Below are 25,344 nucleotides of genomic sequence, written 5' to 3'. Positions count from 1 at the left end.
ATTAAAATCAATAACTGCATTTGTCTTGGTTTGGAGTTTAGGCCTTCACTGAACAGTACTAAGGCTTTCGTTCACAGATTCACCAATTATAAAGTCAATAACTTTAAATTAGCTAGACATACTGTGAATATTGTCTTGGCAAATTAAGGCACCTCTGAACACAGGGATTCAGAGAATGCACAGACATTAGGATTATAAAACAGCACCCTGCTAGTACTGCAGATGAAGAACAAAAACATTTCAGATACTCCATAAGACTGTGTTCAGACCCAAACACCGGTGTTTGGGAACATTTCATTCTGATTTCTGGGTTAACCTGGTAGGAGAATAGGGTCTGCCTGAAAACTGTATCAAGAGTCAATGAGATTACAATCTCTAAAGACCCAAGGGTTGAGTCTTGCCACCAAAGCCTACAAAAATCAATTGGCTCTAAAACTGTACTATTAAGAAATGTTGAATTTGTTGCACAGTTGGCCTGATATTCAAGATTATCAGATCCATGTTTCCAAACTACTGTTTGCATGAGGAGCTTAAAAAGATGATAAAGTTTCTCTACCCATCACTCTCTTTAGCAAAATACAAAAATTGAGAGACTTTTAAAATAATGAGGTTTGAGAGTAGTCTGAGTTTGCACCTGAGAAGTGCTGCTGTTCAGCAAGGTCAATAAATCTGTTTGAGAACAAATACATGAAATTTGAGCTTCATCAATCTCTAAACACTAGTCTGTTAAGTCTTCTCCTTTCCACAATACCTTCTCCTGTGCTTTCTGCATCTTCCTGGGTCCCAGCCAGGCCTGGAACCACCAAATAACCACAAGGAAGATTGTTTCTTGAGATCACCACCCAGGAGCAGAAAAATATCATGTGCTGCCTGGGCGGGCCTGTTTTTACCAAAGGAACCACCTCACAGAGCAGATGTGAAACCTTGAACGGAGCCAGAAATTCAGCCAACACCTTATCAGCACCAGTTACTATGAAAATCAACTGATTCCACTGAAGCAGCAAAAATCCTAAAAGGATGGCTTCTTTTGACACATGGAGTCAGCAACATTATTCTGATCAGCAGGGAGCAGAGCATGTGTGAACAAAAATGCACAAAGGGCAGAGTTCTCAACTCCAAAGATTCAAAGACATCCAGCCTGCTTGTCCACAGAATGGAAGACAAAGCTGAGGGGGAGACTAAAATCTGTGTGCAAATCTACACACAGAGAAAGATCTCTCTGACATAGCTACCCCAAGGGTGAAAAGCTGGGAGAATCTCTGTTCAGCACAGTATTTAATTACCTAAAGGAAAAACGATGTAAATAGAGTTTAAGAGACACACTTAATAATAAATCTATTACAGAAGGCAATGTAGAAATCTGTGCTTTTGAATTTATTATCTGACCTTCCTGCTGAGCATTCCCATGCAGCTGTAGGATAAAATAAATTGCACCAGCTAAAGAAACTGTGGGACACATTTGAATATTCCCTATTCTGAAATATTAACCTGTGATAGTTTTGACCATCTCTCTCTCTAGTGGAGAATGGCACTGTGGACAGAGGAAGGCACTAGGAATTTCACTGGAAGAGAGGATTGCAAAAGGGACTAGACCCCAGCCGAGACCCCTGCACTGGAAGTGCAAGAGTTGTCTTGCTAAAATGGATTAGAATAAAAAAAACCAAACCACAAAACAACCTTCATTAAAATATTCTTCTGGGAAATGTGCAGCATATGACTACTTAAAGGAACTGGTTTTGCTTAGAAATACAGCCAAGTTCCCATATTTCAGAAAGATTAAGGACTTTTTTTTATCCTTTATGTCTGCATTTCTTTTCTTTTCCTTTCTCCTTTAAAAAGCTTTCATAAGAATCCCAGAAAGGAAAGGTGACTTTAGTGCACAGCAGATGGACACCATGCTGTTCATTAAAGCAGATAAATAAAGGGCTTATCCTGTAAAGCAGCTGAGCACCAGCACTTTTTCTGTCAGCTGTAGAAAGCTCCTGGCTTGCAGCACTTAATACAACTGAACTGTGGAGGCCATTATTCCACAGGTTTAGATCCAGCCTGAGTGTCACTTCATTAATATTTCAACTGGGCAAAGGGAGATCCTGGTCTGCACAAATCCTTTGAGCCTCCTCACTGCTTTCCCTCACACTGCAGCCACCTGAGGAAGAAGGCCTGGAACATTCTAAAGTATTATTTATTGCAAAATAACATCTTGTTGATGATGGAACATCAGCAGCAAACACTGTGCCCTATAAGAGGACACCTTCTCTGAGCCTAAGTGTTGGCAATCTAATTAAGGCACATTCAGAAAATCTCATGCTCACCTCAGACCTTCATACTAATGATACTATGTAAAACCTAAAACACAGTTCAAAGGATATTAACCATACATTTTAGACTGAAATTATGACAGGTAAGATTAGATGAGACATGTTCAGCAGACCTCCAGAGCCAAATTTTAAAGCAGAGGACTACCAGCATCACGTTTGCAGGAAAGCAGATACACAGTCCTACTCACTTGCAGGTACAAACTAGCAGATGGTTTGCAAAACCAGGAAAGTGAACTTGAAGCACCCACTCTGTCTTTTACAACTTCACAAGCACAAGTTTTGCATGGAAAAATTACATGTGTACATCATTAGCAAATGCAGGTCCTAACTCTACCACTTTGATTATTTCCTTTTAACTGCCTTGTTTCTGATGCCTTTTAAAAAGGAGCACAACGGTTTCTCACTATTTATTCAAGATCTTGAAGAAAAATTATTCCGGATGGGTCTTGAGCTCCCCCCATTGACTTCTCACTAGCTGCTAGCATTCAGGCCTTATTCCAACACTCTGCCACTGTCCAGACAAGCTTTTCTGGGTGGGATGTTGAATTTTTACAACAATGAAGATGTGATTGCCCTCTGCTGTGTGTATGCTCGCTGTATTTTAGTTGTACCTCTGCTAACACAAGTTATTGCTCTGCCTGGTCCTTCCTGGAGAGTGCTGCTACTCAGCTGAAGAGTTTATTTTCCTTTTTCTTTCAATTTCACCTTAAGCTCTTCCCCCTTGCTCCCTGGCCAAAGTCTTGTGTGATCTGACACACTCTCCTCATCTCAGCCTGGAGCCCAGGGTTATTACATGCTCTGGATTATGTTCACCATCAGCACTTCAATGAGCTGACTTAATGTACTTAACGGTGCCAGAATTTCTGAATGTGCCAGAAGACTTTGGGTATCATTTGCCATGAACACTAATCCATAAAGTCTGAGCTTCAGGCCATCCACATGTCACCCAAAAGGCTGGCAAACAAATCAGGTTGCCAAGAGCCTCCAGCATGGCTCAGGCTCCACTGACTCTCCATTGTTGGTGTTGACAAAGGGCGTAGCCATGCTCATGGCTAAAGACTTTGGCTGTCTCCTGGCTTATGACCAATTTCTACAGTAATCCAATGAGAGACACTTGTTATTTTTTTCTGAATTAATAACCAGTATCTCTTTTCTTTCTTCTACCTGTGAAATACTTATGGCTTTGGGGAGATCTGGAGTTCCTTTCCAGAACAGGAAATGCAGTTCTAAAATGCAGCACCCTTATTCGTCTCCTGATGCAGACAGGTGAAGTTCCCATAAGACCAGTGAAGGCACTGAAATAATGTGGGAAAGACTGAGGCCACAGTTTAGGCCTTTTGTCACCTTCTTGGTCTTTAAGGTACATTCTCTACACTTTCTTATCTGTGTTATGCATTATGGATATATAAAATAGGGAGGGAGCAACCTTAGAAGATACCACTTCATAGACAGATCCTCAATAGAATACAAAGATGGAGATAGGTCAAGCTCTTTCTTTTCCTGTCCTGCGATGTGAGGCTGTGTCAGGGAACAAAGGGATATGGCTGGAGGGAACTCTCTGATTATTCTTTGCTGTTAAATTGACTGTTTTCAGCAGCATCAAGGCTCATGGCTATCTGACTGCACACAAGGAATGGGAGCAAGCCCAGGTGACAAATTAATTTGGTTTTAGATGAAAGAATGCTAAAGATTTTCACAGTTAGGTTTAACACACTTCCCTGGTTCTTTTCTATGAGCCATTTGCTCTTTCCTCCAAATATCTTCTTGCAAACAACTTAATTTAGAAATGCTTCCAGCACCTGTTGTCTGCATGGACTTGTCTTTTGGAACATTTCCTTTATGGCAAAAATTGTCTTACTCATGTTTTTCAGAATGGTGTGTAGCTTTACTCTTGCAAATATGAGATCAGACTTTTATAATGCCAAGAGCCCTTTTGTCTTGTGCAGGAGCTGAGTAAAATATCCATATTCTATTCTATTCTATTCTATTCTATTCTATTCTATTCTATTCTATTCTATTCATAAACCTCCCCTACCAGTTTATACCTCAATGCCTTCCCATAGCACACAATGCTACATTATTAAGAATTATTTTATGTGGTTGGTTTAATCCTCAGACTAAGCTGAATAATGCCTAGGAGAGAACTGTCATAATGAGACAGTTTATATTACAGAAAGCAGGCCAGGGCCTTTCATGTGGAAGGTGGGGAAGCTCATCATCACCCTATAAGCACTTTGTACAACTGCTGACTGGCCTGCAGGGAGCCACAGTTCAAGCAAGCATGTTTAAACCTTTATTAAACAAGCCTTTTGCATTCCTATCCTTAAAACAGTTTCCCGATCCTTTCCACAAGTCACTTGCCCCTTCTTCAAAATCTCTTCTTGCATACCACTTCATTTATGAATGTTATACTTCTGCTGTTTCAAACGTTTTGACATAATCTCTGAGTGAGTGGAATGGTTGCCCAGAAAGCTGTAGAACTTCTTACATCTCTCCCCAGCACACCTGAAGAGTAAGATCCTGAGAGCTGAATATGATCTGGTCATTCTGTAAGAGAAAAAACCCTCAGAACAGAAAACAGATTCAGGGCATCATCTGTTAGTGATAATCAGAGCCATTATTGGGGCACAGAGACAGGACACTAATGTGGCAGTCCATTCATGTCTAGAACTGAGCAATAATTTATTTATTTTTCTCCAGAGTTTGATCCTTTCCTTTTCTGTCAACCACCTACAGTGACTGAGAACATAGCTAAGCAAAAAACTGCCATCGCAGTGCTTCCAGGCTACCCCTTCATTTTGCAAGTCAACATTGTCCCCCTCCCCCATTCTCCACAGAATCATATAATTACAAAATGGTTTAGGTTGGAAGAGACCTTCAAAGACCACCTACTCCAACCCCCTGCAATGAGCCGGGACATCTTTAAGTAGGTCAGGTTGATCAGAGATCCATCCAACCTGGACTGGAATGTCTCCAGGGATGGGGCATCTACCACTCCTCTGGGCAACCTGGTCCGAGGTTTATCCACCCTCATTGTAAATAAATTCTTCCTTGTATCTAATCTGAATCTACCCTCCTTTAGTTTAAAACCATTACCCCATTCTTGCTCTAAGGCAACAGTGGTAATAACAACCAACAGCAGAGTGCACAGAGCAGAAAATAAACCCTCAAGTGACTTAATTTGCCTTGGACGTTTTTTCCTCATGGGACTTGGCACACTGCCATCACTGTTGAGCATGCCAACAGAAAAAGATTTTTTGGATATTTATTCCTTTCTCAGACCTTTCTAGAGCCGATGGATGTTTATATTGAAGGAAACAGACCAAGTTTAATATGAAAACCTACCAACCTTCAGACAGTGGCATAAACCTTTGAGTTTAGGATATTAATTCCTGTAATAATAGTGAAGGCAGCACTGTTTCTCAGAAGGTAAAAGGAGACTGAGAAGGAGAACAATTAGCCAAAGCTAGGAACTAAACAAGCAGTTTAATTTGGACTATGAACAAAGCACAGTGGGTAGTTCTGGCCCATACATGTTATATCAAACCTCAGTAGCTGCAGGTACTGTATCTACTTTCCTATATGCTGATACTGAAATAAAAGGCTGCAAAACTTAGATTTGTTTTGCTCTGTGGGGAGTGTAGAAAGTCTTAGTCTAGAACTCCTTCATTGCCAACATTCAAATAAATGCAATATACATTTTTTTCAAGCTCACTGGGCAGTGAATATCCTAGGTACATGTGATTCAAAAAGGAATTAAGCAAGTTAATTCAGTTTTCTCCCACCAGGCCCATTTACATCACTGGTGGCATAACAGCTATTATATGTGGCTATTTTTAGCATTAGTAAATAGCAGTAGGACTGGTCTGTGGCAGGTGTGGGAGGTGCAATGGACTTCATAACCTACGTTGTTAAAACCTCATTGTTGAATCTTATGAAATCACTCCGTGCTTTCCTCACCTACAGAAAATAACTCCTGTCACTCAGAGGCTCCCAGGGTTTGATTTAGCGAATTTCTTAGACGTTAAACCAGGACAGCCCCCTAGGATGGCTCACAGAAGCTGCAATGAGCACACATTCGGGGAGACGACCGAGCTCTGGGGGCCTTCGCTCGCGGCCGGCACTGCCCCGAGCCCTGGGGCACAGGGCAGAGCCCAGGCACGGCTCCTCCTGCCCCTGCCCTCACACGGGCTCTTGCCGGGCCTCGACAACGGCCCTGCCACCCGCCAGCCCTGGCAATTACCAGGCTTCGTGCGAATTGAGTAGTCCCATCTCATCGCACAGTTATGCAATAAGCAGTACCAGATGCTTCAGCACGCCCTTCCTTTAGACCTGGAATGCGTAAGAAAATGAAACTTTTTCTGCTCTCTTGGCTAATAATCCATTTTATTATCGGAGACGCTCCACTAGTACCCGTTCTGCTCCCTGTGCGGGAGATCCAAGAGGCAGTAGGTGGAGGCACACGGGGGAAGCAGCTTTGCCCCCATACTTCGCGCTAACTTAAAGGGCACCGAGGCAGGCCGAACCCGGGCCGCAGGCCGACGGCTCCAGGCCGGGACGTTCGAGAGGGGACAAAGGACAACCCCCACATCACCCCTGCTCCGCCCGCCCGGCCCAGCACGATCCGCCCTCCCAGCCTCGGCCGGGCGGGCGCTGAGGCGGCTCCACCCGGCACCGCCCCGCGCCCCGCCTCGAGCCCCGCCCGGCACCACCCGCCCCCCAGCCGCTCATGCGCGCTCTCGCCGGCCTCCTGTTGGCTCACTTCACGCCCCCTCGCAGAGGGGAGAGAGGCTTAAACAACGCAAGTTTATCCTTCTCTGCGTAGCCTTTAGGCAGATCCTGGTACTTTTGCCTCTGGTATAAAAGACGTTTTATTATTTTACAACGATTCATAGTGCTTATGGCTGAAATGCAGGGTGGAGGGCCCTCCTTGGCATGTTGTCCCTCCCTCGCTCCCTCCGAATAGATCGGCCCGGCTCGTCATGCTGCCCGCTGCGGAAGGGGCGGGCATGGCCGAGGGTCGGCGCGGCGGCGGTGGCGGCGGCGGGGAAGGCGACCGTGCCGCCATGGCTCCGCCGCCGGTACAGACCCGGCTCCCGGACTGGGACGGGCTGAAGCTCCGCGTGCGGAACCTCATCACCTCCCACCGCGTCATGATCTTCAGCAAGACCTTCTGCCCCTACTGCAACAAGGTGAGGCGGCGGCGTCGGTTAGAGCCCGCTCGGCGCGGTCCCCCGCGGGCCCTGCCCTCGAGGCGTGCGTGGGCTGACCTTACCCCGAGGGCACCCGCTCGGCCCGGGCCGGGCGCAGGGGAGCGGGGCTGAGGGAGGGCGGTTGCTGCCGGCGGCGGCACCTGCGGGCTTTGGAGCGTGTAGAAGTGGCGCTGTCTCCATCCCGCTCCAGCACCACGTGCCAGCCTCGGAAAACCACTTGCTACTCGAAACCAGGCGAAGATCCGTGGCATTCGTGGTAGTTCTTTCGCTTTGCCACGATGGAAGATGGATGTGTGGCGAGTTCTGCACAGTGTGCTTGTTCCTCAGCTCTACTGTTGCTCAAATCAGGGTGCTGGCTGTGTTCCTTTCTCGCTGGAAATTTGGGTACCGCATTGGTGTTCAGCTTGGACAAAGCTGCTATCCATGGGAGGGATGAGTTAAGTTTTCTGCCCTTTCTAAATTTAAGGAAGCTTGACTCTGCAGCAGGTGCATAAGTTCTAAATCTTGGTTACAGTGTGTGTTTAAAAGAGAAAAGCACTCTTGGTTAATTTTGATGTTTAGAGAAAAATATCTTTATAGCCCTAATTGTACACCAATGTACACACATTGGCTATAGCTAGTAAGCCAAACTCACTAAAAAACTCCAGGCCCTCATTAGAATTTTATGATACCAGCACACTGATCATAGTCCACACAGGACCTGAGGGTTTGTAGGCCTTGGGTTTCTTGGATAGTTAGAAAAGGTATGTTATGAAATTTTATTTAAACCTCACACTACCATATTTGATATGGCCATTGTGTAAGAACATAAGTGGAACTGTTGGGTCAAGACCTGTTGTTCCTCAATAGAACTGATAACCAGGAACATACTCAGAAGGCTCACTCCCATTTCTGGGTTAGATTTAGTTCTGGGAAGGGAAGAGATATTATGACCCCCTTGCAGAAAACTTTAATAAATATATCCTATCTCACTTGCAACTTCATTGAGGTTTTGGGAAAGGAAACTTCTGTGTTTGGGAGGATCAACCAAACCAGTGCCTTCTGTCTAAGAACTTTCTGGCAGATAGTAAATCAGAGTACATAGATCAAATCCTTCTTAACAACTTTCTCGAAATTTTGGTAAATGAAGAGTTGGGCTCTTGCTTCTGTCCAGTCCAGTTGATAAAAGTGTTATCTTCTGCTGAGGAAAAATAATTTCTTGAGGACTTTGGAGCTGCCCATTGAGAAGTACCTACTTGTGCCTGTCAGTATTGCCCTGTGTGCTTTTACTGCTTGTGATTGTAAATGCTGATGCTCATGGCACTGAGTTCAGTGGGTTTGAGATCACATGATGGCACTGCAACTTTTTAAACCTTGTGTCTTTTTCCTTGATCTCTTTGTGGTCTTGCAGAGGCTCTAGACTATGACAAGAAGGGGAGAAAAGACTTGATTGTAGTCCAGTAATTAAATTCCAGATTGTTCTTTCCTGCATTTGTTCATAGCTTTTCCATTAGGCAGATTGCTTGCTTCAGGGAAGCAATCAGATATAAGGAATATTAGGAATTTTATTCTTATTGTCTACAAAGGGGAAGAAAGAATGAGCACAGGGAGTAGGAGGACCCTCTGTCATGACCCTTTCTAGGAGGGGGAGTTGAAAAATGCTTTGTGAATTTTTGTGAAGAAACAGGTCATGAATACAGCAGGGGGAAGAAGAGGTGACTGCCCTGGTAGGCAGATTTCCTTAGCTTATTTTCCTGCTTGGAGCAACAGAAAGGTAATATAACAAAGAAAATGTGGAGAAGGGGTATAGATTGCAGGCAGAGAATTAGAAGGTTTATGGAAGAAGGAAACCTCACATCAAGTGATAAAACAGTGGGATATCTGTAACACTAAGGGTATTAACAATCCCTCTTACCAAAGACTTACAAGCTAGTGAACGGAATGGCAAAACAATGGCTAATGCAGGGTTCTTGTTAGCTGATAAAGTCTATAGAATTAATGAAGTGAATATAATTTGGAAGTGTAGTTACAGCTTGGGTACTTAGACTGTAATCACACAGTTCTGAGTTCTTAGACAGATATGAATAGTGTGCATTGTATTATCTTTTACTGTGGATGGTTGTTAGCAATGTGCTTTTGGAAAGATTAATACAAAAAGATGTTTAGTGCTCATGGTCTGAAAGTACCTAATTTGGGGCTGGTAAGAATTCTCTATCTCCAGTGGAGGTAGCCATGCTAGAAGAAAATTGAAATGGCACTTTTATTTAGAAGCACAACTGCAAATAAATTCCCTAAGTGAATTAGGTAGGTGATTGTATTCAGGTTAGCTAATAGCATGACTTGGCAATTGTGCTGTTGTTCTTCTGCAAATGTAATTTGTTGTTCAACTGCTTTAACAGGGCAGTGCTGGAGAGGGGGTGGTGGTAGAATTACTTCCTTGTCATAATTTAGCTTGGCTGCTTCTTCAATTCCTTAGCATCCAGAAAAGATAATAAGATAGAATTGCATAAAGAAAACATAGTTTTTTAGCATGAAAAAATGTCAAGGCTGAGCACTGTGATATGTTGATACTTTAAGAGCAACAGCTGTGATTGCATAAAGTTACTGGTTATTTTAGTTACATTTTATGCTATTACAGATTACGTTCTCTGTCCTCAGGGGCTTCTGGCCAATTCGGCTGTAGCTATTATAGAGTGTGTGCTGATACTTGAAAAAACAGACCTAGGACATACCATTATTATTTTATGATATGAAGCTTATCTCCAACCTGCTTAGCTTCCCTAGTGACAGAAAGCATCTCTGGGAAGCATTTCCCAAAGTTAGACTAATTTCTAGGTTTCAGAGGAGTTATCTGTTGTTTAATAATACTTGGAAGTGTTTCTAGTCCATCACTTTTTGTGAAAACTGAAAGGGTTTAGTTGGTAACTGAGGCCATAGCATTGGTGAAAAGGGAAGTAAATGGTTGTATCAGTGACCCTGCAGCCTTGTATCCCATCCCAGACATTTGGAGAAATGATACTTTTGTCTTTGGGCTGTAAGTAAGAACATTTCCCAGTGCACTGCTGAAGTTTCTGGTGGGGGGTGGGTGTGTGTGTGTGTGTGTGACACAGGAATTTCTTTACCTGAGCTGGTATTAATTTTATTTGGTTCAAAGTTTTCAGTGGATTTTCTTTTTATTAGTTGGTCTAATAACTCTTTGATCTCATTTTAATTTTGGCTTTTACAATGCCAGATAGTAGTGAGTTTTCTGTTTGTGTTCCCCAGGGAGATTTACTTCCTTTTCATTTCAAAGTTGTTTTCTGGTAAATGCAGTTATTGCTGAGTGCTCCAGTGAGTATTTCTGAGAAATCATTTCCTGTTCTGCTTATCTTGATATTACTCATGATTAGTGTGTTATCTTTCTACTCCTCCTAATCATTTCCTTCTCCAAACCAAAGTCATCTATTATCTCTTGCCTGCACTGAAGATTTTGTAACTGCTCATGTGCTTGCTATGATCCTTCCTTCAGTTTCATTAGCACAACACAAGTATGATTTGTTCATAAGTGTAAAGTGCAATGGTTACCTCTAATTAGGATGCTGGCATTTGTCTGGGTTTTTTTCTCTCTACTGAGTACCTTCAGTAGAGAATAAAGGTGGTCTAAGTGCCTTAAATCTGTCCTTTCTTGAGTGTAATCTTTCTTGGTTTAGTAATGTTCTGTCCTCCCTCCTGCCAGCTGCTGTTGCAATGTTTTGGCAGAGTTTTTTAAAAAAGAAAACAAAAACTAATGAACAACTTGCCTGTTACTCCACTGCTTTCCTCCAAACTAAACCAGCAGCCAAGCAGCTAATTTTCTGATTTGCCTCTGCATTCTTGATACTTCCTAGTAGCAATCACTTTAAGCTTTGCTTTTGGATCTTGCATGGCATTACTTTGGGATTTGTAACAGCAGATGCAGAGCAGGAGGTCTGGAGTGGTTCCACTGCTGTTTCCCTTTCGTTCTGCCTGTAGCTGTAATCATTCCAGGGAGCAAGCCTGAAGGTAATGCTGAGCTTAGGACAAAAAATTTGAAGGATCGTCTAGATGGTTAGAGGATTGTGTGAAGGAGACGCTCAGTTTGTTGAACCTTGGTAAGGCTGACTGGGAGTTTTAGTTGCTGCCTTCAGCTGACACGTGGGAAGACAACCAGAGTGTTATTCAAGTTGCAGAGTGAAGGGAGAAGAACCAACAAATATAAGTTGCAATAGCAGACACTCCAATGGGATAAAATGGAAGCTCTTTACTGTGAGGTTAGTCAAACATTGAGCCAGCCCAGGGAAATTCTGGTGTCTTTGTCCTTGTGGATGTTCCAAGTGAGAGGACAGTGCTTGAGCAATGTCATCAGCCTTCACATTTGGCTCTGCTTTGAGCAGAGAGTTCATGCAGGTGGCCTGAAAAGGTCCCTTAGAACTTCCACTATTCTGAAACTGTAGAACCAATATAATCAGTTACAGAGGCAAAGCTTTTTTTTTTTTTTTAATGTTACGGTTGATACATGACGTGCTAAGAAACTTAATTTGTAGTTGATACAAAATACAAAATCTTGTCTGCATAAAGCTGAAAGTTTATCAGAAAACACTGGGTTACTCAGTATTCAGTATAGTAATAGTGTGACTCACAGCAATATTAAAAGCATTTTATTCTCCATGTGTTAGACATCTTTAAACTTACTTGATGGGACTCGACATACTCTTGATGAAGCTCTGTCAATAAATTTGAGGTTCATCAGAAAGCTGATTTTAAAATATTCGGACTCTGTGCTGGCAAGTGGGTCAATCCCACAGACATTCAGTGATTCTTGCTAGAGCTGTTTTCACATGCCAGCTTCACAAAAAATGTTTCTGTAGAAATCTTGTTTGTAAAAGGTTGCCTGATTTGAATCAGGTAATGGTACACTTTGTCCATCCAGAACTGAGGTTAAAAAAACACCCAGCTGAGTACTCGGTGCTGAGTATTTGGAACATGTTCCTTCCTTTTGCAGCTTTTTTTTTTTTATTTCCTTGATAGTGTTTTGTTTTGCTTCTAATCCTCCACTCCCTTTTTTCCTTTCTTTTTTTTCTTTTTTTTTTCTCCTTAGAGCAGCAGCAAGATTCCTTGGTGATACTATCTCTCCTCTTTTTAAATTTTTTTTTTTATATGGCAGTCACTTCCATGGCTTTTGGTATGTCAGCAGCTAAGCAAATTTTATCTAGAAGCTTTTTCTTAAGGTAATGGGACTTGTATTGGAAGGTTAAATGCTCTGGCTTTAAGTGAGGAACGCACAAAATATAGAACCAAACTCCTGGGCCTGTGCCTCAGAGCACAGGAACTGAGCCTTAGAGGTCTCCTGTGTGTGCCCAGCAGGGAAGTTGTGCCCTGAGCTGAGAAACCTTTGCCCTGCCATGGTGTCTGTTCCTGTTGCAGGTGAAGGAACTCTTCCGCTCCCTGCGTGTGGACTACTATGCCCTGGAACTGGATGTAACTGGTGAGTAGGAGAAAAAAAAATGTATCACATGCTGCTGCCTAATGTAACTAAAAAGGAGTGATTCCTGAAGCTGCATGATCCTTAAGGTGTCTTGAACTAAGTGGGGGACATATGAAACAAGTAAAATACATTGTAATATACTCAGAGATAAAGGCAATTAGGCTTCAATGTGGTTTTTATACAGGATGCGTTTTTAATACAACTGAAGGGTTTGACTGTAAAAACCACCAGGTAATAGAGAATGTGAGATCTGATTTCTGTCCAAGGAGCTATGGCTTCTGGGGAATAAGTCTGTAATTTTTTTCCTGCTTCTGGTTCTCTTGTGGCTTCAGATGAATTGTTAATGTTTGACTTGGTATATTGGTGACCTTCCTTGAGAAAAGTGCTGAGTCACTGGAAGGAAGGGTAAATTCCAGTAAGTTGGCTGCTGCCAAGTTTCAAGTTGTTTTTTTCCTTAAAGCCCAAGCTGCTTTAGTTTTAGGACATGTGCAGTGCCTTATCTGCATACGAACATAATGCACATGGCTTCTAATGTAGTTTTAGGAACAAATAGTTTCTTATATGGTTCTTACTAAGTCTTAAATGCACTTTTGGTAAACTGTTGTCTTTTTTTTTTTTTTCTGCACAAAACTTAAATTTCCAATGTTTTTTTAAAGTTCTAATGGCTTTTTGAAGTTTTTTATTTTTGCCTAAGCAATGTTTGGGAGAGATGTAGCTATTTATTCATCTCTTCTTAGTTACTTTTGCTTCTTATTCAAGTTGTCATACCATGAATTAATTATAGCCCAAGATATGTAAAATACAATGCTCAACCTTCTTTTTCCTGGAATTACTTCTAATTAATAATATATTTCCCTTGCAGTTGCTCTGATTACTGATATTTAGTAGATACAATCTTGTAATAAAAAGATTTTAGTCAAAGTGATTACTGTAAATTCCCATTCCCACATTTACTGCTCAGATATCCAAACTGAGCCTGTGTGTAGGTGCTGATGATTCAGATGGCAGGTGAGGTCAAGCAATGATAATTTTAAAACTAGAAAGTTTCTGACAGTGTGGTGGGTAGAAAAAGGAGGAAGGTAGCTTTAGGGTAAGTAGAAAAGCATGTTCATACTTCCCTTACCCATTGTCTCGTAATACAAAGCTGCTGGGCATAATTATGTTCCTGTGCACAGAACATACTCCAAAATAAGACAGTTCTCATGAAAGAAAAGGTGTCTGTGTGATCTTCTGTGATAGCTGGAGAAGAATTTTTGTGTAGTGAACACTGTAGTGTGTAGCAACAAATATGACACTGTAAGAGATAAAAATCCTTGAAACAGAAGAACTAAACTTTTACTACTTCAGCATTACTCCATTCTGTAAAATTGTGGCTTGAAATATCAATTTAATTTCTGTATTTAGGCCTGCTCCTTTGAGAAGCAGTTTCTGAAGACTTGCTTATGTCCAGGAAACCTGCAAATGGAATGTTTATAATAAAATTGTTGTCTTTGCAGGCCTACAATGTATCACAGTCCAAACCTTTATTACTTCAGGTTGTTCTACAATCTCTCTTCCTGAAATCTGCTTATATTGTACACATTTCTTTTATTCTTAGAAAATGGAGACAGTATTCAGCAAGTATTGGCAGAGCTGACCAACCAGAGGACAGTGCCTAATGTATTTGTGAATGGAACTCACATTGGTGGCTGTGATGCAACATATCAGGTAACCTGGCTTTAAAAATCTTAACTTGGTATGTCATGGGTGGAGAAGTCAGCAGCTAAGCAAATTGTGTCTGGAAGCTTTTTCTTAAGGCAATGGGACTTGTATTGGAAGGTTAAATGGAAGTAGACAAGACTGAGTGAATTTGCTGCTTGGTCATACTTAAATGTTATGTGACACAGCAGACTGGGTGACGTCAGTCAGAGGAGGCAGTGTTATCAGTTGTTTGCTCAGAAACATGTTTGCAAATTTGATTATTTATTTCTTTTTCTCTCCCAGGCTTATAAGGATGGAGCACTGCAGAAACTCCTTGGGGACAACCAAATTACAGAACCCTATGAATATGATCTCATTATTATTGGTGGTGGCTCAGGTGGACTTGCATGTTCTAAGGTAGGTTGTGAAAATAACAGTAAAGAGCAGGTGGTATGTAAAACTTACTCAAAAGTTAATCTCTCTATTAATAATCTTGGTATAAAAAAGTCTATATTTTGATGAGTATTACTGTTCAACTTGTTAATTAATGAGCTAATAGTGGTCTAATCTTACTCAGGGGATAAAGGGACCAGTTTCTAGCCAATGTCTATTCAGCTCTTGATCCTAATAATAGGTTTTAGTTTTCTGGCTGAGGGTGGAACCAAATGTTTTTTAACTATCTCTTTTGCATGTGTAATACACAGGTGCTTCCAAACAGTAATCGAAAACTTAAGGGCTTCTGTTGGAGCCTTTTGACAGTTTAGGATTCAGTATCACCAGTCATCTAAAATTAAGTGCTTTGGCAGTTCCCTTAAAGGAGCTGCTTCACTCTGTGGTTCCCTTTTAAGGTGCTTTCTCAGAAAGGGGAGCTGAGATTGTGTAGCTCTTACACAATTAGCTGTTGTTCAGAGTGCCTCAGGACCTATGGTCCAGATTCAGTTTTCTCTGCTGCCCAAGGGATTTGGACACATGCTCCCATCTCTCAGCTGGGTCCTAAACTGTCAGTTTGTGTCTTGGGCAGGGTGAGGCTCTTCTTGACAGCCTTGACAGTTGCTGAACTGTACAGCCAAACATGCAACTTTCATTAGAAAATACAAAGCAGGCAAAAGAAGCTGACAGTGGAATTCTTCAGTTGGCCAATTGTGTATTTTCAGAATGTTCAGATCTTTTCCTCACAGTACCTTCGGGGACATCAGTTGTAAACTTGGTGCTAATTGCCAAATTGTTCAGAGTAGTATTCACAAAATATAAGACAGCCAGCTAAACCTTGTTTGGGGCAGGATTGCAGTTGATGTTCTTAAATAGATTTGAGGCACCTAGAGATTTAAGTGCTTGAAAAATCAAACAATGTGTACCTGGTAATTTCTTGGATTGAGGAATAGGCTTATTCAGGTTGGAATGGACATGAAAAGAATATCTAATGTAAGCTCCTTGCTCCAAGCAAGGTCAACTGGAAAGTCACACAGGTTTGTGCAGGGACTCATTCATTTGAAATAAGCCAGGGGTGGAGATAGCACAGCCTTTCTGGGAAACCTGTTTGGTTCTCCTCATGGTGTGAAAGTTCCTTATATCCAGTTGAGTCGCTTGTTTCAACTTAAAGCCATTGTCTTTTGTCCCTTTGCTACTTGGCCACTGTGAAGAGCCTGGCACAGTCATCTTAATGTACTTCTCATAGGTACTGGAAAGTTGCTCTGGTGTCCCCTCCAAATTCACTTATTCTCCAGGTTGAATGTGTCCAATTCCCTTGGCCTTCTCATAGGTGGTGTGCTCCAGCCCCTTGAATATCATGGTAGTGCTCCATTGAAATGTCTCCAGTGTGTCACCTTCTTTTCCATGCATGAACATGCCAAGTCAGTTCTGTCCTTCTGAATGGAAAGCAGAGCTAACAGCTGAAGTATTTCTTTAGGTGAGGTAGAAGAGAGTCCATTTCATACCTTTTTCAGATTGTGGCTTTTGACAGCATAGGATGATCTTGATGCAGCATTGAACATGCAAGGAGCCATTCAAAATTTGGAAAGAAGTCAGTTCTTGAGGGATTTCAGTTTTTGTCTTGGGAAGGAGACACAAAAGCCATGTATGTTAATGATTAACTGGTGAAGGTAGTAAAGAAACCTATTAGTGCTAAATGTATCATGACTATAAATGAGTGGACAGGCTTGCTTTGTTCAGTAGTGCTGACTGGTCTTCTCCATCTTTTATAGGAAGCTGCTTCCTTGGGAAAGAAAGTAATGGTATTAGATTATGTTGTTCCAACACCTCTTGGAACCTCATGGGGTAAGCTTTTTTAATCTTGTATTTGATGATGTTTGAGTACCAGTGATACATACTGAGATATTACATATTATGGATTTTAGTGTGTTCTTAAGAGTTGAGGGTAAATTCCTGTAATTCTGGTACACAGATAACAAGTTATTTGCCTGGCATGCCTGCTCCTTTTCTGGATGGCTGTTTCTGCTTTGGGCATTGCTATCTCTGTTCTCTGTCAAAAGTTTTTCTGGCTTTGATCACTTTTAAACCATGTGTAGGTAGTGTGTGCATGCATGTTCACATTCTGACGTTTGTGGAGATATTCTGCCTTTTAGTTCATGCAGTTCTATATTGTAGGCAACTGACAGGCTCTCTTTAGAACAGTGACTCCTTGGCTATGCATGTCTCACATTTTCCTAATTAAGGACAGCTGCTGGCTGACCTCATTAGTGATACTTGCAGCTGAAAATGAGTGAGAAACTTTGGTGAAACTTCTGTTGAGTCAAGGAATGAATGTGCTCTTGTCGATAGTATTTCAAACACAGGCATATTTAAATATCACATACTAGATGATACTAAATTGTAGAAACTCTGGGCTTTTTGCCTTGCTTACTTAACAACCTGACTAAAATCTGAAGCCTTGTGGATTAAGTAACCAGGCTCTATGTTTGACATGCTGTCCCTGTCTTGGGCCAGTGAGCAGCCTAATAATGTCTTAAACCAAATACAAGCTTAGTGTGTTCGTTGTATTTTAAAATGTCCCTTGCAAGAGAAATTTCATGTTACTGGTGTGACTATAGCAAACCTCCCTGAGTGACATGAGTGATTATGCAAAGTATGTGCTAGGGAAAGCATAAATCCCATTCATGGAAGCAATAATGTGATTCTTTCCATCTTAGGACTTGGTGGCACGTGTGTAAATGTAGGTTGCATTCCCAAGAAGCTGATGCATCAAGCAGCACTTCTGGGTCAGGCACTCCAAGATTCAAGGAAGTATGGGTGGCAGTATGAAGAACAAGGTTGGTAAGAACACAGAGGGAAGACCAAGACTGTCTTGGTCTGAGATGCTGAATTCAAGAGTGTAAAGGCTGATCTCTGGGGACGTGTTCTAGTATTTGAGTCTTGTATTCTTGAGTGTTCTTGTAGTTGGACTTAATAAATTAGAGGCAGAGTTCAGTACTTTTCTTAGGTGAATCAGAAGGTGTGCTCCTTCTTGAGTCATAGAAATCTTTGGGGTTTAAAGTTAATTGTGTTTTGTTCCCTGTATTAACTGAAATAAATGACAGAACTTCTAGAATGGGCTTAGTTTAGATAGTAACAAGTCACATAAATATTAACATAGTAGAACGAGACCTTAATGTGTATCCTCATTACTGATAATGATGTTTTCTTAGCATGATGTACAATGAATAAGTTAATCTTTTCTTAAGGGGCACATTGCACTTTTATTTCCTTAAATATTAAATTAGTGTCTTGTTTCAGTTAAACACAACTGGGAGACCATGGTAGAAGCAGTTCAGAACTACATTGGTTCTCTAAACTGGGGCTATCGAGTGTCTTTGAGAGAGAAGTCTGTGACATACCTCAATTCTTACGGAGAATTTGTGGAACCACACAAAATCAAGGTATACTCTGCATTTAAAATACTTAGTTGGGAGGGAAAACTCATGCTCTAGAACTGCCTTATAAAATTCAACACTAAAAAGGCTTCATCTTAACATTGGCAAGTTAGGTCAACTGAAATTAGTAACTCATTTGTGAAGTTACTGATTAAAATAATTATTGTACTTTAGTACCTGCTACAGTGTTTGCAAACCTAGTTCTGGAAGAGTGATGTGGATATGTGTAAACCTGTGTCTTGTGAGTATAGAGGAAGGTGGTCCCAGTTTCTACCTTCATGACTGATTTCAGTAGCCTGAGTGAGAAGGAGGGGAAAAGAAAGGAAACTAGCTGTATGGTTTTGCAACTTGGAAAATCCTCATACTAAAGCATAAAAACTATTGAAATTAAATTTAGATTAAACGCTTGCATAAGAGCTCTGCTAGAACCTTGTGCTGTATCAGCATACAAATTAAAGTGTCAGTTTTGCAAGACGAAGCTTGTTCTGCCAATCTTGCTATAAGTGAGCATACTGAAGCAAGGTTAACCTAGAAGTGCATATTGAAGGCAACTGTTGCACTCAGTGGGTGTAATTGTCTGTTTGCGATATCAAGGCTGAACTACTTGTGTTCTAAACCAAGAGCTCAGTGCTGAAAGAAAATAGTAAATTCAATTTACCTTGTGTACCACCTCTCTTCAAGTGTCCAAGCCACTTAGGTGTCCTTAATCAATAAATTAAGTAGAACAGAGAGACTTCCCAGCAGGAGGCTGGACTAGATGACCTCCTGAGATCCCTTTCAACCTGAATTACCTGTTGACTTGATGGGGAAAATGTTTCCCTTTATCTGTGATGGAAAACTAACAAAGAGCAAGAATGAAGGTCAGGTTCTGGGAGAGATGCATTGGCAAGATGGAATTTCCAAAAACCAAGGGTCTCTAGAGTTCGAATTAGTTAGAATTCATGCAAGGTTGGGTCTTAGGCCCTCTGAACTAATGTAACTAGTTACCTTTTTTTTGTTTTTTAATTACTTTTTTTTACATTAGCTGAAGGACTAATTCATGTCATGCTGTCCCTCACATTACATTGGCATTTTATTGTGGGGATAAAGGGGTTGTCTTAATTTGTTGTGGCTTTTTATAACTAGGAAGTCAAGTTGTTATGAGTAATCCCATCTAACTTAGTAGTTAAAATGGGCAGGATTCAAAGAGTAAATGAATTTAAGTGCTCTAATGGAAGAAAAGCCTGATAGTCAGTTGTTTAAACCTGTTGCTCTTCAGTGACCTGTGTGATCTCTAAATGCATTTGTTCTTGTTTCAAACTGCTTATTCTTGTTTTTTAAACGTATCTACAAAAATTAAGGAAAGGATTACATAACTTTTATCGTAAAGCATATGAAAATGTCAGTCTTAACTGTGTCTTCATCAACAGGCAACTAACAGAAAAGGACAAGTAACCTATCACACAGCAGAGACTTTTGTGCTGGCTACAGGAGAAAGGCCAAGATACCCAGGTATCCCTGGAGATAAAGAATTCTGCATTACAAGGTAAGATGAAAAGGCACGAAAGACTGAACTTGTCTGCTTTAATGTTTGCCAAGACAAACAAGCTTGTCTTGAAAGGACCTTGTAACTTACACAGACTTCTCTTTTCAGTGATGACCTCTTCTCCCTGCCTTACTGCCCTGGCAAGACTCTGGTTGTGGGTGCTTCCTACGTGGCTCTGGAGTGTGCAGGGTTTCTGGCTGGCCTGGGTCTGGATGTCACTGTGATGGTGCGTTCCATTCTTCTGCGGGGTTTTGACCAAGAAATGGCAGAAAAGGTCGGTGCCTACATGGAAACACACGGCGTGAAATTCATCAGGAAGTTTGTACCTGTTCAGGCAAGTGCTTTCTTCTCTTAACACATCATTACTTTAAACAGCACATGTAAGATGCAGGTGTTGTCTGGGAAGGCTTTGGCTCTGTGCAGAAATAAATGTTTTATGAGACTGAGCTTTTTTGACTGCTTAATGATAGATTAGTAGGTCAAGGCTTGAATGACAATGGAAGTGAGCTCTGCTGCTTCAAGTCATTCTAAGCTTACAAAAATTTGCACAGGTTGAGCAGCTGGAGCAAGGAATGCCAGGAAGACTGAAAGTGACAGCAAAGTCTACTGAGGGATCGGAAACACTTGAAGAAGAATATAACACTGTAAGCATGTCTGGATTTGAAATAAATGGCTATTGAGGCACATGAATAGTATTGAAATACTTCTTCTTGAACACCTTGAAGGGAACTCCTCCTTAAAAAGCTGTTCATGTAATTTACTGGCAGGAAAAAAAAAGTGGAAATTCACTATTTGTCTTTAGTTGAACCCTGTCAGCCTGGAGTTTAGTTCATATAAACAGTGTTGTTGCTTCTGTTTTTGTTTTGGCTTTTCTATTTGTTACATCTCTAAAACAAGTTGTACCTTGAAGAGAGTTATTGGTGGCTCTTTCAAATTTTGGAAAAAATAATTTGGAAGTAATTTTATTCATATGCTTCAGTTTTTTCACTGAAAAACCAAAGGAAATCTTATATTATACTTCTCTTGGATAAAGTTATTGCATTTAATTTTGGGGTTTTTTTAGGTTTTGCTAGCCATTGGTCGTGATGCATGTACCAGGAATATTGGTTTACAGACAATCGGTGTCAAAATCAATGAGAAGTGAGTATTACTGAACTCCCTAAAACCACTGAATGCAAGGATTTATTTTTACCTCTGTAAAAATAGCTCATGTGACTGGTGGTCTTTCAATTCCCACTCTTCTATATGACAATTATGTGAACCTTTTGAAAACTTTTTTTGTTCTGAATTTGAGTACAGTTGTCAATTAACTTAATTTGTTCAGTATGTACATTGTAAAACAACTATTCTGAGTGAATATGTACTAGTTGGTCATTTTGCTGAAAGCACATACCTCTGTAATAATCAGGTGAAAGATTGTGAGTCCAAAGATGTCTGAGTAGCTTGACTGCCATCAGCCAGGCACTGTTGTTCGTGTCTGAACAGGCCCACTGGATACAGACTTCAGCAGTGTGTCAGAGTTGGAGGTGATTGATGCTCTGAAGAGTTTGCAGTTGAAGTAAAAAAGGCATAAAGGCAAAAATGAAATAAGCTCAGTAGTTAGAATAGAGTTTCTCCCCTGCTTTTTTGCAGAGATCTGACAAAAGTTGTGATGCTGAATTCTGTGGTCTTCTGTTTGTTTTAAAGGAATGGGAAAGTCCCTGTAAATGATGTAGAACAAACCAATGTGCCTTATGTTTATGCGATTGGGGATATCTTGGAAGGAAAGCTTGAACTTACTCCAGTTGCCATTCAGGCAGGGAGACTGCTGGCCCAAAGGCTGTATGGAGGGAGTTCCAAAAAGGTAAAGCTATGATCAGACAACTTCAACTTATTTCTCAATAAGATGCTTTTTGCCTCAAAACTGCAGTAACATGAGTTAATTTATCCGCTTATCTGTTGACGCTACTAGTGTTTTGTAAAAAGGAAGAAAAGTTCTTATATAACTTTTTCTGTTATGTAGTGTGTAGAACTTGCATAGTCTAAATATGACTTTTTTATTTTTATTTTTAGTGTGACTATATCAATGTACCAACAACAGTGTTTACCCCTTTAGAGTATGGCAGCTGTGGGTATCCTGAAGAAAAAGCCATAGATGAATATGGACAGCAAAACTTGGAGGTAAGAACGCCCAAGAGTCAATTAGCTTGTAGCTTGAGGGTGTTTTTCTTGGACCTTGCTGCTTTAGTCTCAAGTAATAGGTTAACAAGATTAGAAGTTTAGACAGGTAAAACTGTTGTGGCTGTGTTTTCATCTGGCCAGCAAGGTACTGGACTCACAGAAACCCAGGACTGGATTTAATGCCATTAGAATTGTGCATAACCATTTGCAGGTGGCTGAGAGAAGCTTTTGACCTCAAGAGGCCAGACTTGGGTTGCAGAGCTGTAGGAGTGTTTCTTGTTGTCATGAATTAAAGGCTTTTATTGCTAAAGTGTCCCAAACTCCTGGGATGAGCTATTTTCTGCTGGTTCACTGTACTTGAATTGTGAAATTTTTTTTGCTGACCTTAACATATGTCTATAGGAGTACTGGGGATAACTTTCCCATTTTATTATGGGGGAGTTATAACATTCCCAGTTTCTGGCTTCTGCACATCTCTGAGGAGTTATGAGGAAGCTGCTTGCATGCTTTTCAAAATCACTTGACATTATTTAGCTTCTGCTTTTACCTGTTTTGCATAGTAGGCTTAAACTTATGGTAACTGGATATTAATTTTGTACTTCTCTTTCTGAAAGTTTGATTTGCAACTGCTGTATATTGTAGCTCTTGCTGTTTTTATCAAATATTTAAATTGGAGCTACATGGTTTGAGTCAAGTCTTCCTCTGCTGAGTTTTGGAGGACGGACTCTGTGCACTGAGTGGAAAAAAATCACTCTTGTTTGTTAATAGACAAGAATAGAGTGGGTTTAATGTCAAGCCACCTATTTATAAAGATACTAAAAAGTAGTATTTGTGCTCTAATTCTAATGCTCTTTTTCTTGTTTTCCTCCCAGGTTTATCACACTTTGTTCTGGCCACTTGAATGGACAGTGGCCGACAGAGATAACAATACCTGTTATGCAAAGGTTATCTGCAATAAACAGGACAATGTAAGTAGCAGGATGGATATGCTGAGGGTGTTCTTGAAGTGGAAAGAACTGCAGAACTACTTTATTTGAAGTAGTCAATTTTTTCTTAAAGACTCTGCTATTGACCTGCTTGTGTAACATTTTTACTGTAGTGGGAGTTACACACTAGAGCTTTTGTCAAACTTTGCCTGGTACTGACTCATATTTTTCTCTCATCTGTTCTAAAGAACCGTGTGGTAGGACTGCATGTTCTTGGACCCAATGCAGGTGAAGTTACCCAAGGTTTTGCTGCTGCAATCAAATGTGGTCTCACCAAAGAATTACTTGATGAAACAATTGGTATCCATCCTACTTGTGCAGAGGTAAGAAAGAGGGAAGGCATAGCCTGATTTAAAACCTGCTCTTGAAGGCAGTTTTACCAAGAGATGAGTAGCTATGTGGATAATGATGCAGGCAACAGTAAATAAGCTCTTGTTTTGGTCTCTTACAGGTGTTCACTACAATGGATATTACCAAATCTTCTGGCCAGGACATCACTCAGAAGGGCTGCTGAGGTTAAGCCTGCTGTTTTACTTGTTTCCATGTTGTGCACTCTCGGTCCTGTGGAAGCTTTAATACATCCAACTGCTTTGCAGCAGTGTAAAGGTTTGCATCAGTGCCGCTGTGGGTGCTGCAGCTGGGAGTGGTGCCTTGGAGAGGCTTCCTCAGCACGAGTTGTGTTGCACATGGAGCAGTAAAGCAGCGGGGAAATCTCAGACTGTGAATCCTGACTTTGCTTGGATTTGCACTGCGGTGCTTTCTTGACGTTGTTGCTCAAAATCTTCTTGTGAGGTGAGCTACGACTGATGACTGCCAGGCAATGCTGGGAGGTTCCTGTCTAGTCAGATGACTGAACTCCTCCTGAAGGAAATTCTTAAATTGCACAAATTAAAGCTAATGCTTCTAGCTCCAGTGTCTTGTACAAATGCTTGAAATAGATGACAAATACATAATTGAGTGATCTTGCCAACAGTCTGCTGTTGACTGATTTCTTTTTGATGCATTTTGTTATACTTAATTGTATGTTCAGTTGAGACAAGATGGCATAAATAGGATGCAGTGTTGAGCAGTGCAGTTCAAGCACTAGTCTCCCATCCCAACCAGTCTAAAACTGTAAAGTAACCGAAGACACCACTGTTGTTCACATTCACAGTTTTTTGACCTCAGGTGACATCATGTCTTCAAAATAAAAATTTGATTTGTAGGTGTCTTGTATGTCAAGGCTAAAGAGTGTGAGTGAAAGGACATGTCAGTTTGCTTAAATCTGGTTTCAGCTCTGTAATTTAAAATCTCACAGAACCCAGAATTGTATCTGTGCTGTTATGTGGAATGCTGAAGTCCTGGAGAAGCAGACTGTCCCACAATCCCACAAACAGCAGGTGCCTGTCCATGGTGGCAGAAGGTGTTGTACAGAGCTGCTCTGATTCATGTGGCAGCCCAGGGCAATGACCTGCTGTGCTTTCTGTAGTGTTGTGTACTGTCAGTACTTTGAAGCTCTCTTCCACCCCTAGCATTCTGTCCTGGGGGAATTGTGCTTGAATCTGGCTCTTAGTTTTCTCCAAAGAGCTGTTTTGAAAGACTGTTCTGACCATTGTATGATAGTGACCAGTTTTTAACTATTTAATCTGTGACCTACCATGAAATTTGAAGTTCAATAAACAATGCATACAACACTCTGTGGTGTCTGACCTCATGATTTCTGTTGCCTGAGATTTTACTGGGCTTCAGTTTTGTTGTGTATCCCATACTGTACTAAAACCCCTGTGGATTTGTGCATATTGTAATCTTTTAAATGGAGAAACATTGTCTTGTCTCCCCTGGGGGCTTGCTCAAGATAACAACTGTGCTTCTGTTTGGGTATACAGAATTGAATTTAGGTGAATTCAAATTTGAAAAATCAGTTTTATACCATTTCTGTATATTCCACAAGATTCTGAATACCTTGTATTGTTTAACTGCAACACAGCTCAAAGATGCTCAGTAGAATCTAGGTGGTTTTGGCAGCAAATCTTGCTGGTGTTCAAGTTTAGTAACCCTTGGAGACTATGGGCAAAACCCAAAGTCTCAGTAGCACTGCAAAATACCTTCACTTGGCAGGGGAGATGCTTGCTGAGCTGCAGGGGCTGCTTTGCTGC

General features: G+C 41.1%; 1 protein-coding gene across 1 annotated transcript; it reads left to right on the top strand.

The window, feature by feature from the left end:
• Positions 1 to 7,059: 7,059 nt before the first annotated feature.
• On the top strand, positions 7,060 to 24,882 carry TXNRD3 (thioredoxin reductase 3). The gene is made up of 16 exons (XM_009091103.4): positions 7,060 to 7,510; positions 12,932 to 12,992; positions 14,590 to 14,699; positions 14,976 to 15,089; positions 16,874 to 16,946; positions 17,819 to 17,938; positions 18,402 to 18,544; positions 19,948 to 20,063; positions 20,172 to 20,397; positions 20,615 to 20,707; positions 21,127 to 21,203; positions 21,750 to 21,906; positions 22,116 to 22,223; positions 23,096 to 23,191; positions 23,398 to 23,532; positions 23,661 to 24,882. Exons 1-16 carry the CDS (start codon positions 7,301 to 7,303, stop codon positions 23,721 to 23,723), a joined length of 1,902 nt encoding a protein of 633 aa, XP_009089351.3. The 5' UTR covers positions 7,060 to 7,300; the 3' UTR covers positions 23,724 to 24,882.
• The last annotated feature ends 462 nt before the right edge of the window (positions 24,883 to 25,344 follow it).

This window comes from Serinus canaria, chromosome 12, assembly GCF_022539315.1.
Source record: "Serinus canaria isolate serCan28SL12 chromosome 12, serCan2020, whole genome shotgun sequence".
Taxonomy (NCBI): domain Eukaryota; kingdom Metazoa; phylum Chordata; class Aves; order Passeriformes; family Fringillidae; genus Serinus; species Serinus canaria.
The sequence above is the reverse complement of the archived record's forward strand: the minus strand, read 5'-3'. Positions and strand labels throughout refer to the sequence as shown.

Excerpts from the sequence above, each read along its gene's own strand:
- TXNRD3 (XM_009091103.4), top strand. The coding sequence starts at position 7,301 with ATGCTGCCCGCTGCGGAAGGGGCGGGCATGGCCGAGGGTCGGCGCGGC. Across the intron at positions 16,947-17,818 it reads ACCTCTTGGAACCTCATGGG|GACTTGGTGGCACGTGTGTA; the intron begins GTAAGCTTTTTT and ends TTTCCATCTTAG. Across the intron at positions 20,398-20,614 it reads GGAAGTTTGTACCTGTTCAG|GTTGAGCAGCTGGAGCAAGG; the intron begins GCAAGTGCTTTC and ends AAATTTGCACAG.